At 41.5% G+C, this 13,807-nt stretch overlaps 1 protein-coding gene across 2 annotated transcripts in view; it reads left to right on the forward strand.

The window, feature by feature from the left end:
- The window catches only part of TMEM245 (transmembrane protein 245), a 127,249-nt gene that overhangs the window by 51,450 nt on the left and 61,992 nt on the right, over positions 1-13,807 (forward strand). For both annotated transcript variants that reach the window (XM_048839317.2, XM_048839318.2), the window contains 3 exons: positions 1,224-1,306; positions 5,809-5,899; positions 6,724-6,822. In XM_048839317.2, the coding sequence (XP_048695274.1) occupies positions 1,224-1,306; positions 5,809-5,899; positions 6,724-6,822 (273 nt within the window). The remainder of the gene's footprint in view (positions 1-1,223; positions 1,307-5,808; positions 5,900-6,723; positions 6,823-13,807) is intronic.

The raw sequence follows: 13,807 nt of genomic DNA on the forward strand, positions 1-13,807 counted from the left end.
CCCTTCTTGTTACTCTTAACATCTCTTGCTAGCTGCAACTTCTCCCACCCATACCCAACAGCCATCCAGGTTCACTCCCATGCTGCTCCTTCCCAGCAATTACTTTCCTCTCCCTCAGCTCCAACATTACCCTGACTCCCATAAACCTTTGCACTGCTTCTGAGTGGTGTGGTAAATGCATTCTGTATTGTAGTTTAAATGAATTATTGCTCAAAGTTCAGTATTAATATGCATAATAAGGAATCTATTTGTCAAAAAACATTTCCTGAATCTTCTTTGTTGTCTGTATTGTTACAGACATACTTGTTGACAGGTATTTTGAAATTACCAAAATAATTGAAGCTGGAGTGATTATATTGTTACTTTGAAAATAAAATATGCAGAATTTTAAACTTTTTGGCGCAGAATTCCCCCAGAAATATTTTTTGCTGCTTTGTGTTCATACTAAGTACTTATTTGATCATCTTTGCTTATACTGTTTTTTTTATTACAGAACCCATGTGGTCATTCAGTCTGCCGTTTATGTCAGTTTCCTTTTTCATATGATGTGGAATTTATAAAGAATATTGAGTATATGAAATCATAAGTGTTAGCAGAGTTGTAAAAATTTACCACAAAACTATGTGCCTAAATCTATTTTAAGATATTTCCAAGTAACACCTTTTATAAGAAATATATTTTTAGTCTAGAATTAACATAGTAATGTATTTTACAGCATAGCTGATCATTGTAGAACAGAAAATGGAGTGGCTTTCACATTTCTTCTATCTATGGCGAAAATTTAAATCACAAGCTATGCTTTGTATCTCAGAACTTGAAATTACAATTTACACTTATTTTAGGATTATGTAGATTCTTTGACATAGGTATCTTACTACCAGTGTGTCTACATCACAGTTGGGAAAACAATCTGCAATTTCTGGGTAGTATGCCACTTGTGTACATATGGCCCAAATTCACAAAAGTGGCTGGTAATTTTGGATTCATGAATGTTTGGATGCAGGAATTCAGACCTCTTAAAGGAACCCCACTTTGAAAGAGTGCTCAGTGTCTTTCTGCCTTGAAATATTTTAAGGGCCTGATTTTTCACAAGTTGAGCACCAGAAATCACCAATCACTCTTAAAAATGTAGATTTAAATATCTTGTTCTGTTAATTTAGGGTGGGTGCTAATTTGTATTACATAACACTCCATATTCTTTCTTTTGTCTGTATTTAACTCAGGTACATCAAGAGAGCGTTCACTTGATTCAAGTCACAAGCAGCTTGATCAATGAGACTGTAGCCAATCACCCAGAGTGGGCAAAGTAAGAATGCTGAAATTAAGAGACTAGAGTAGATAAACAAGTTTCAAGGTGCTCTTATCTACAGTTTTTATATCTTTAAAAAAGACTCCTGTGTGTTAAGAAATGAGGGTGACTATTTTTCAGGCACATGCATGCTTACCTTTCCACAAATCTGATGCTAATTTGCCTTCCAGTCTATCCCTTGGAGTAGTGATCTCTCCTGGAGCTGAAAGGGCAGATGGGAGCTGAGCCTGGTGGTTTAATTGTGGACCAGTGGTGGCAGATAGTTGTGTAACTGCCTTCCTGGTAGCTGTTTTGAAGGAGCTTGTCTCCCCAGATTGTAGTGCAGGAAGGCAAAGGGGCAGTAGCCACATAGTCTGGACCAGAAAATTAACTGGAAAGCCCATTTACAGGATGGAGGGAATGACAGCAGAGCAAGCCCCTTTAAGGATAGGGTGTTGGCTGGGAAACTCTCTTGAGGGAACAGTAAGACTGGGGGAAACTGTTTTGCAGTGGATTAGAAAAAGAAAGTAATTGGTCTGGAAAACTCCTTTTTTAGGGGGAATTATAAGTGAGAATAAGTGGAAGGGGGAGGAGCATGTATCTACATGTAAATGAAAAGTATGCAAGTGTGAGAGGTAGTGGGAAGATTGGAGGGAATAGTATGTGTGATAGGGAGAGCAAATAGGAAGGGAAATGAAGGGAAAATCAGTGGGGAGAGAGATGAAAAGGGGTAGTTAAGGGGAAAGGGAGGGAATCCATCAATCTGTGAAGGGAGTGCTTACAGTGGATTGTGTGAATAGCGGAGGTGGAAAAGATCAGTCAGGAGTGGTTTTTAGGTGATATGGTTACAGAGGTATTTTTCACCGTTGCTTTTATGCTGATTTAAACAAGTGAATTGTTGGGTACACTTTTTTTAAGCCCCAATTTGTCTAGACCAGTGATATTCAGAAAAGTGGCTCTTTAAATGCGTCTCCTGTGGCTCTTTGCAGCACATGATACTAAAACACTGTGATTTCTATTATTAACCAACCAGTATGCTTTTACTATGTATTTAACCAGTTATAGTTGATAAAATAATACTTAGTCATTTTACTGTGAGAATAATGTATATAGAACTAAATATTTCCCCATCATACAGTTTAAATATGAATATATAGTACTACAGTAAATTAAACTAATGTATTCACACTACCCAAGAGCCACAGTAACGTTGATCGCTAATTTGGCTCCTGAACCACTGATGTCTAAGTGTCTGGTGTAGACCCTGCTGTCATGCACTATAGGTTCCCTAGTGCGCTTTAATGTAGTACTGTTTAACACAGTATGTTAAAGTGTACCAGCAGGGTCTACATAGACCAATTAATTTGCAACACAAAGCTGTGTTTAGAAATCACACCCCCGTATAGCACATTACCCCATTTAGACAAACAAGCCCCTTGTTGGTAGCTTTTGTATGATTCAGCCCTTGCATTCTGTAGAGAAGGTAGAAATTAAGGCTGTCAAGTGATTAAAAAAATTAATCGCGATTAATCACACGATTAAAAAAATAGAATACCATTAATTTAAATATTTTTGGACATTTTCTACATTTTCAGATATATTGATTTCAGTTATAACACAATACAAAGTGTACAGTGCTCACTTTATATTTATTTTTGATTGCAAGTATTTGTACTGTAAAAATAAATAAATAAACATAGTATTTTTCAATTCACCTAATACAAGTACTGTAGTGCAATCTCTTTATCATGAAAATTGAACTTACAAATGTGGAATGATGTACAAAACCTGCATTAAAAAACAAAACAATATAAAATTTTAGAGCCAGCAAGTCCACTCAGTCCTACTTCTTGTTCAGCCAATCGCTCAGGCAAACAAGGTTGTTTACATTTGCAGGAGATAATGTTGTCCACTTCCTGTTTCCAGTGTCACCTGAAAATGAGAATAGGCATTCTCATGGCACTGTTGTAGCCAGCGTTGCAAGATATTTACGTATCAGATGCTCTAAAGATTCGTATGTTCTTTCATGCTTCAACCACCATTCCAAAGGGCATGCGTCCATGCTGATGACAGGTTCTGCTTGATAACTATCCAAAGCAGTGCAGACTGACGCATGTTCATTTTAATCATCTGAGTCAGATGCCATCAGCAGAAGGTTGATTTTTCTTTTTGGTAGTTCGGACTGCATCAGAGTGTTGCTCTTTTAAGACTTCTGAAAGCATGCTCCACACCTGGTCCCTCTCAGATTTTGGAAGGTACTTCAGATTCTTAAATCTTGGGTCGAGTGCTGAAGCTATCTTTAGAAATCTCGCATTGGTACCTTCTTTGTGTTTTGTCAGATCTGCCGGGAAAGTTTTTTAAAAGGATCATGTGCTGGGTCATCATACGAGACTGCTATAACATGGAATATATGGCAGAATGCGGGTAAAACAGAGGGGGGGACATACTATTCTCCCCCAAGGAGTTCAGTCAAAATTTAATTAATACATTTTTTTTAACGAGTATCATCAGCATGGAAGCATGTCCTTTGGAATGGTGGCCGAATCATGAAGGGGCATATGAATATTTAGCAAGTGTGGCATGTAAATACCTTGTAATGCCGACTACAAAAGTGCCATGCAAATGCCTGTTCTCACTTTCTGGTGAAGTTGTAAATAAGAAGAGAGCAGCATTATCTCCTGTAAATGTAAACAAACTTGTTTCTCTTAGTGATTGGCTGAACAAGAAGTAGGACTGAGTGGACTTGTAGGCTCTAAATTTTTACATTGTTTTTGTTTTAAGTGCAGTTATGTAACAAAAAAAAATCTGTATTTGTAAGTTACACTTTCACGACAAAGATTGCACTGCAGAACTTGTATGAGGTGAACTGAAAAAACAATTTATTTTATTTTTACAGTGCAAATATTTGTAATAAAAAATACACACTTTGTATTGTGTGCTGTAATTGAAATCTATATATATGAAAATATACAAAAACTCATCCAAAATATTTAATAAATTTCATTTGGCATTCTGTTATTTAACAGTGTGATTAAAACTGCTATTAATTGTGATTAATTTTTTTTAGTTAACCATGTGAATTAATTGCGATTAATCAACAGCCCTGGTAGAAATGTGACAAAAATAAGAGTAATAAAATCTGGCAGTTTTAGTGACCAACTAGATTACTCAAGGAATAAAAATGTTTGAGAAGTAGTAGAATCACTAGATAGCACAGTTTCAATTGGAGTCCTTATTTCTCAGGATTTTTTCTTGAGTAGAAGATCACATTTTACTTGATTTCAAAGTTTAATAGAAATAGATTGAAGGCTTGTCAAATTATCCAGCAAGCTCTAACCAAAAGACTTACCCTACTTGCTTTCAGAGCTTGAAGTGTACATAAGTTTCAAATTGGGCAAGAGAGAGACAGTTAAAAGTTCTTTGAAGGTTCAGATAGCATTTTTGAGGAGTCAAACTCTGACAGAAACATCACAGTTAATAGCTCATTGAGATGAATGAAGGCAATTCACACCTCTTTTTGGCCCAAACACTTCTCCTCCCAGCCTCTGTGGAGAACTATGTGGTTCTGTTCTGCACTGATAGGGCAAGATTTGGGGAGCTGATGTAGGAGATACATATCTCTGGTGCACTGAGGCTTGACTACTGGCCACAGGGGTTATGTCTACACTCAAATAAAAGACCCCCGGCAAGGCTGTGGCTGGCTGCGGTCAGCTGACTAGGGCTCGCAGGGCTAAAAATTGCTGTGCAGATACTTTGGACTCTGACTGGAGCCCGGGCTCCAGCCTGAGCCTCAACATCTACACGGCAATTTGACAGCCCTGCGAGCCCAAGTTAGCAGACTGAGGCCAGCTGTGGGTGTTCAATTGCTGTGTAGATGCACGTAGAGTGGCTTCATTCCTTCAGAATGACCTGAGGGTGGGAATGGGAAGATTCTTCCCCAGTACTGGAAAAAGTCCCCAGCACACATCTTGACTGGGAATAGGATTTGAGCATTGGGTGATATGCATCACTCTGTATTTCTAGGCTGTCTGTAAGTTTAGGAAGACCAAACTGTATCAATTTACAGTCCATTCATATTTGAAAGGCTATCTTTGCAACTATACGAACTAGAAAGATGAGGTTTCCAAATTATATTTCTAACAAAGCAGCAGCTTTAAGAACCCAACAAGGCTAAACAGTTATATGATAGCATACATACAGATGGACAAGCTCTCTTCTAAAGTTACATTTAGTAAATTTCAAGAACTTTTCCTGATCAGCCTTAGAGTGAAATGTAAATGTAGTAATCTGTATCCTACACCGAGTTAAGCTTTGTATGTTAAAGTCTTCATCCTGTCACTAAAAGAGGAAGTACTGTATTCTAGTTTTAACAAAGGTGTTAGTTGATACATATTTAAACTATAGGTGCTGTGAGTTGGTTGGAAACCTTTTTTACTTTTCGTGTTTCAGGCACTGTAATTAAGTGGTTCAGAAGTATTGGAGATAATTTTATTTATACTTTCCTTCCTTAAAAATATCAGCTGGCTCCCTGAAGCTCAGGTCATTCAAAAAGCTCTCAATTCAGCTGCTAACAATGTGTATCAGTATGGCCGAGAATGGATTACACACAAGGTAAGAACACCTTCTTAATTTTTTTGTTTTCGTGTTTTGGTTTTTGTTCCTTTCCAAAATACGGGAATGATCTGTATACTTTTTCCTTCTTGTAGATGTCAAATGGTATCTCTTGGGTTGCTTTAGTTACCTTTTAAAGGTTGTTTTGCTGAAGATTTATTCATTCCAATCTGCTGTTTAGCAGAGTAAAACCTATATTTGGGAGTGATTTTAAGGAGACTGCTTGCTTTTAAGAACTTGAAAATAGAAGTATCTATCCATCTCTCTTGTGACTATCCATGTGAAGACTCTGTAGAAAATGTAATTTGTTTCAGAAACTGCCCTTAGTTAAGCGTTTTTCAGATGGTAGAATGCATTGTCCTGAAAATGACCATTTTTGGCCAAGCCATGATCGTCTGAAGTTCCAGCCTTTAAAGTACAGAGTACATTGTAGATTGGGAGTTTGGTGTTCTTTGGGAGGATGTCAGGATCTTACATTGTCCTCACATAAGCATTCTGACATCTAGCACACCTCTCAAATCTCTTTGGGTGTATTTACTGTTACAAGGATCTTACAGATCTTTGTGCTTAGTGTTTCATTGGGGAGGAATCTTATCTGTTCCCATTTAATGTGGCAAAATTGTTTGTTTCAGATAAGATGTTTTGTGCTGTCAGCCACAGTTTCTGAAATGTATACCTGTAGACACAGTTGACTTCTTTGATATTTTTGGACTTGAGCCAAGCATTCAGTGAAAATCTAATGTAGATGATCTGGCTTTTAGTTCAGCCATAGCTGCTAGCTTCAAGTTGCTTTACATAATAAACAGAATTTCTGTATATTCTAGCTCCATAAGATATTAGGAGAGAAAGTGAACAACACTGCTGTGATTGAAAAGCAAGTGCTGGAACTCTGGGACAGACTTTATCATTCTTGGTTTGTGAAGGTGAGTAACTGATACCTATTATGTATCACTTTTTTATTTTTTTACTGATTCGAGATAAATTTTAAAAACCTACTTTCTAAGAAAGAGAGAAGCTTTCTTATTGTAAAAGCTTGTAATGTTTAGTGAAAGAAATTAATGAAGCATTGAGACTTCAAATGCATAAGTCAGGTCACTAGAATTAGGTTTCCTCTTCATCCAGAATTCTGCCCCTTTGCATATATGTAGTTACATGCGTGGTTATATGTGCTATTTAATGTATGCTTAGTATATGTATGTGTTTTAGTATGTCAGACCTTTGCACTGAATATTTATTCCTTGGAAGTAAAATCAAAGCTATTTGTATATATATTTGTGCAACTTCAGAATTAAATATTAATTTGAATTTGTTACAGCGCTATTTTATCTGTATTTTCACTGTATTTCTTCAACAATTCAGATTCAAAAGTATGTGTTAGCATTCATATTATGGGAGACTCTAGAGAGAGAACAAAATTAAGAGCAATTTTATTAAGATGAAGTGAGCTGTAGCTCACAAAAGCTTATGCTCAAATAAATTGGTTAGTCTCTAAGGTGCCACAAGTACTCCTTTTCTTTTTGCGAATACAGACTAACATGGCTGCTACTCTGAAACCTTTAAAATGTATGTAATTTAAAAATACAAAATAATCCTAACATTGTGTAATGGACTTTTCTTTACTTTCCTTATTTTTGTTTTAGTAAAAACAGTACTGATTGCACATGAAATTAAGTTCACTTTGTGTTCTGTGAGACTCCAGTGTGAAGAACCTTTTATTTATAACAAAACCACTCTTAAAATGTTTGTAATTTACCAAGAAGATCTCTGGTTTTCTGGTAACAATATTATCCTAGTGTAACTGTCAAAATGCAAGAGAAAATGAAGGCTACTTTCCTTGACAGGGTGATGTAGTGAGAGGTAACATGGCTGTGTAAGTAAAGTACCAGCAAGTAAGATACTCTAAACATGAGAGAGGGAGACTTCAGTAAAATGAGAGGGCTTGTCAAAAATGTCCTAAAATCAAAAGTAAAGGAAGTGAAGTCCTTAGAGGTGGAAACTGGTATGGATACTTGTAACTGTGATTGCTGGAGGGGCTATACTGAGAATGTTCAATCAGGGAAATTTGCAAAGAATAGGGCAGACAGTCCCCCAAAACTGGTGGTTTATTTAATAATTAGATACTCCTGAGGGAATCCTACATCACTGTACATGCGCAGAATTTGTGTCCCTCGCAGATTTCTTTGCTTTCCGGCCAAAAAATGATTTTCTGACAGGGAAGCTGCAAAATCAGTCACGCACCACTCCATAGCAGTGCAAGTACATCGTTTCAGGCACCCAGAGCAGCCGGTGGAGAGGTAAATCACCATAGGGCTGGGGACACCCCAGCCAGTGGCTCCTATCCTGAACTGGGATCAGCTGCTAGTCCCGGCTGGGCTGGAGGCAGGAGAGGATGGGACTTCCTCTTCCCCTGCAAGGAGTGGCTGGGGCTGTGTCAGACCCACCCCCAGAGACCTCCCCCAGCTGCAGGAAGCTCAGCATGCTTCCTGACCCCATTGCTCCTCAGCTGTGTGGGTAGGGGTCACTGTACAGGGAGCTGCTCCCCCATCCACGCAACCCCTGTGCATCTGGACCTCCCTGCCAAGCCTCACCTGGTACATCCAACCCCACCCCTAACTCTCCATACCTGAACCTCAACCCCTGTATCTGAAGTCCCCCTGCACTCTGACCCCATGCCTCTGGACCCCCCACCCCTGCACCCAGACCACCCCCCTCTGAACTCTCTGCACTCAAACCCCTACTCTGATGCCCCACCTCCTGCACCACCCTAATCCTCCACATCCAGACCCTCATGCCACTGACCCCCCCACCTAACTGCATTCAGATCCCCACCCCCTCAGCACCCAGACTCCCCCACTGAGCCCCAACCACCTTCACCTGGAGCCACTGCAGAGTCCCATTGCCCCTGCTCTTGGACCCCCTCCCCTCCCACAAGCCTCTGTTCATCCAGATCCCCCCACTGATCTGCCTGCACCCAGATTATCCCACACAGAATCCTCTCACCCCACACTCTGATCCCCCTCATCCCCCCCACACTGAGACCGTCCACACTTGGATCCTGCCTGGTTGAGCCTACCTACTCCACACCTTGTACACCTGGCACAGAGGTGCAGGGCCCCAGGGTGTTTCTGAGGCAGGCCCAGACCTTGTGCTGTGTCGGGTCCAGTGTTACCTGACCGCTGAATCTGTGCCCTGGGAGTGGGGGGTGTAGGGTGATCTCCCACCTTCCTGCAGCCAGTGGCCTGTGCTCCCCACTGCTATGCTGGAGCCTCTACGTTTATTTATTGACAAATAAAACTTGTAGGATTTTTAATTTTTTGGCACAGAATGCCCTCAGGAGTAAATTAGATTTCACCAAGCTAGTAACCAAACAGCTTCCTTAATACCTTCTTGGTTACCAAGAAGCCAAAATACAGTTCCCTTTAAGCAGTCCAGCCTTTGGCTCCCATCCAGACACCCAAGCCTAAGAACCTTAATCATGATACATGAAGTTCTACCAATCCCAAGAGATTGGACACATTACTCACCAGGTCAGTGAATATTTCAGATCTCACCCAAATACACACTTACAGTCAATTCTTATTAACTAAATCTAAGATTTACTATTAAAAAAAGAAAAGAAAGAGATGTTATGGTTAAAGATAATTATACATACAGATACAAATAAAGTTCCTAGGTCAGTTTTATGGCAGAATTGGTGAGGCTGCTGATTTGTAAAATAGTTCTGGAATTAATTTAGAAGGGTATATCCAGGGGTGGGCCAACTTTTTGGCCTGAGGGCCACATCTGGGTTAGGAAATTGTATGGTAGGCCGCGAATGCTCACGATATTGGGGGGTTGGAGTGTGTGGGGGGGGTGAGGGCTCTAGAGTAGGGCCAGAAATGAGGAGTTCAGGGTGTGTGTGTGGGGGGGTCCTGGGCTAGGGAAGGGTGGTTGGGGTGTTCGAGGGGGTATGAGCTCTGGGCTGGGGGTATGGGTTCCAGGGTGGGGCCAGAAATGAGGAGTTCAGGTGGGGCGGGGATCCAGGCTGGGGCAGTTGTTGGAGTCCACGGGAGGGGGCTGTGGCTGAGGGGCTGGGGTGCAGGGGAGGGGACTCCGGATTGGGGCAGGGGTTTGGGATGTGTGTGTGGGGTGAGGGCTCCGGCTGGGGGTGCAGGCTCTGGGGTGGGGCTGGGTATGAGGGGTTTGGGGTGCCCGAGGGTGCTCTGGGCCGGGACTGAGGGGTTCAGAGGGTGGGAGGGGAATCAGGGTTGGGGCTTGGGAGGTCAAGGATGCAGGCTCCGGGCAGCGTTTACCTCAAGCAGCTCCTGGAAGCGGGGCATGTCCCCTCTCCAGCTCCTATGTGGAAGTGTGGCACCGGCCAGATGGCTCTGCACGCTGCCCCATCCACAGGTGCCGCCCCTGCAGCTCCCGTTGGCCGTAATTCCCGGCCAGTGGGAGCTGCAGAGCCATCACTTGGGGCAGGGGCAATGTACGGAGCCCCCTGGCTCACCCTATGTGTAGGACCTGGAGGCAGGGACATGCTGCTGCTTCCGGGTGCTGTGTGGAGCCACTGCACATACGGAGTGGGGCAAGCCGCTGAACCTGCTCCCTGGCAGGAGCTCGAGGACCACATTAAAAGGTCTGAGAGGCCAGACGTGGCTCAAGAGCCGTAGTTTGCTCACCCATGTTATAGTCCAATCTGCAGTCTGTACAGAGTTTGTTCAAATTCTTCTTTGAGAAATTGCAGGATTAATCCAGAGTAGACCTGGAGACCTCAGTCTTACAGGCTTAGACTTTCCCTGTCAAAGTTTAAGCAGATCTGAGATAGCAAGGATCAGGCTCGAAACTTTATTTAAATTATAGCGTAAGTTCAGTGGATAAGCCTCTTGGTAGCAAATGATCACTGCACTCTTGGATGAAGAATAGGTAACGCACCCAACTGAGTTACATTAATGATGTCTCAGCCACTCATGAGCCAACAATAGAGAGGCTTCAGCCAGTTCCCCCCCCAGCTCCAGCCCTACACTCCAGAACTGTATCGTCTTACACTGCTCAAGGCTCCCTTGGGCAGTGCAGGTTCATCAAGTAGTTTGCCACTCGCTCAGTGTAGAGTGGACACACTAACCTTCGTAAACTAAGATGAGATTTCCCAAGCACTTCAACCAAAACACACTGTTTTAGGTAAAATAGAAAACAGATTGATTAAATATAAAGAGAAGTTTTAAGTGATAGGTATAAAGGTCTCAGATAGTTACCTTATGAAAATAAAAAGTAAACATGCATTCTAAATCGTAAACTTTTAGTCTAAGCAAGAGTTGAATCAAACAGCATTTCTCACTCTGACAGATTGTCCTGGCAGGTTACAGTTCCTCAATACACAGGCTGGCATTTCATTCCAGCCTAAGACCAAACTTCCCCAGTTCAAAGTCTTTGTCTTTCACACATGCTTCCGGGTGTTGAGATGAGGAGGAAGAGAGGCTAAGTGATGATGCCAGTGTGTCTCTTTTTTTTTTAAATGCCTTCTTCCAGCTGCTAGAAAGATCCTTGCTGTGCCATGGGGCGGCGGGCGGGGGGCAGGCAGTCTACATTGGTCAAACAGTCTCCATTGTGTACATTGTCTCCTCTGCCTCTGTGACAGTGGATTGTGTGTTTGAGCCATTAACAACTGGCTATTGATGGCTACTCCTTTGTTGTAACTGAAAAGCTGGTTGTGGGTGTTCACAACCTCACAACATATTTCAGTAACATATATACACCTCATAATTTTACAGACAATCCAACAGGATATTGGTCAACAAATCAAGACTTACAAAATGATACCTCACAAGGCATACTTTGTACAAAACACATCAATTATGTGCCAGTGGTGAATATGGGGGTTCCAGGGTGCTACTTTGAGGTGCAGTGTCACAATAGGTAAACACAAACAAATATAATTAATATCTATTTTTAATTCTCTAACAATACAGGCCTACATGTCCAGAATTCTAGTACTTAACATGCCTTTGATAATTATCTACAAGGCTTGGCCCTCTTTACCATTTCAGTACTCTTCTGATATGTCCTTACGGGATTCTTTCAGGTCAGCCAGCCTGCTGGTTGCTTAACCCTCACTGGCTTGGCATCATAATGCCACTTTAAAAAAACCCAATAAGTGAGTTTCAGAAGATGTGCATACTGCTCACTTAGAAAGGGAACCAGGAAGGCAAGAAATAAACCAATATGGATAAATAGCAATTTCAAGAGACCATTTGAGCCAAACAGTAATCCAGTGAAGCCAAAAAACAGAAGCATAAATTACAGCAAGTAATATGTGAGGGGGCAATAAGGATTTTGAAGAACCGAGAGCTAAAGGTGTAAAAATTAAACAAGATATTCTTTAAGCAGATCAGAAATAGAAAACCAGTGGGAGACTCTAGGAATGATCCAGGCAGTTAAAGAGCAATAAGGCTTGCATTTATGCCTGGCAGACTGGTTGGAACTAATTACAAACAGAGTACTAATATCTGGGATCACAATATTACTCGCAGGCTACACATTTCGTAATGTATGTTGACTTAGCTTATTGCATGCATCAGGGCTCCTTGTATTCTTCTGTTGCACCCCGCAAGCTTTCTGTGTGCCAGCCTCCTCTGCTTCAGGCACTCCTTGCCAGTGCCCCTAATCTCCCCATGTCAGGTTTCTGTGGCCTCCTATTCTTCCCTTTTCCCTTACCAGGGTCCCTCATTCTCCCCAAGGGCTCTGTGTGCACCCTATTCTTATCCTGAATATCCCCCTACTGGTTGTTCTTTGTTCACCTCCATTCTCCATCTGTGGCAGGGGTACTGTGTGCTCCCCTATTCCTGTTCTCAATCTCTCTTCCCTCCCCCCATTAATGGTACTTTGTATATCCCCATGGCAGGGGCCCTGTGTTTATCCCATTCCTCCAGTCTCCTCCATACCAGGAGTTCTGTGTGCCCTTTTGCTCCCTCATCCTATACCATAGTCTGTGTGCATGTCTCCATAACCCCCTCTTCACCTCCATTCCACAACACCCCCCCCCCCGCCATTATTTCTCTTCTGTCTGGAAGATAAGTCATTCAGGGTGTCAACATGTTAACTGCTACTGAGAGAATGGTCAAGGATATTGTTATGCTGGAAGGGGTTAAAGGGTGTCCTCAACAGATGACAGTGGCTTGTCCACTTTAGAGGATTTAGAAAGCTTGACCTTTAAACAGATATTGTGATGCAAACTTTACTATAATGTTGCTACTGCATCGCTACACTTAATGATCTGGAATGGTGGGTAAGCAGGGAGATAGCAAAATTTGATTAGTCAAGACCAGAGAGGACTCCCAGGAGTTTTAGAGACCTAACGAAATTAGGTGAATGGGCAACAAGATGGCAAACTGTTTTTTGATAAAAGTAAAATAATACACATTATTAAAAAAAATGAAACTACTCACACGTCTTCCAGGGCTCTAAATTAACTCTATCAACTCAAGAAAGAGACTTGTGTAATTGTGAACATTTCAAGGAAGACCTCTGCTTGGTGTACATCTACGGTCAAAAAGCAAATAAGATATTAGGAAGTTGAAGCTACTGGATTGAAAACCTAACAGAAAATATTATTATTCCATTATATGAATCAGTGCTAACGCTTCACTTGGAATACTTGTGGTCACTGCATATCAAAAGGGTTGAAGGAGGTTCAGAGAAGGTCAACATAAAAGATTGAAAAGCTTGTATGAAAACAGATTGAGAAGATTGGGATTGTTAGCCTTAAAATGGAGATAAATAAGAAGTGGTGTAGAGAAGGTAGGGGGCAGAGGCTCACTGTCTGTCTCAACACGACAAGAAAACATTCAGTGAAAGGTGGTAAATTCAAAACCAGTGAAAGGAAATACTGCTTCACGCATGTAATGAGACTGAACTCATTGTCACAGAATG

This window comes from Caretta caretta, chromosome 2 (assembly GCF_965140235.1).
Source record: "Caretta caretta isolate rCarCar2 chromosome 2, rCarCar1.hap1, whole genome shotgun sequence".
In the NCBI taxonomy this organism is placed as follows: Eukaryota; Metazoa; Chordata; order Testudines; family Cheloniidae; genus Caretta; species Caretta caretta.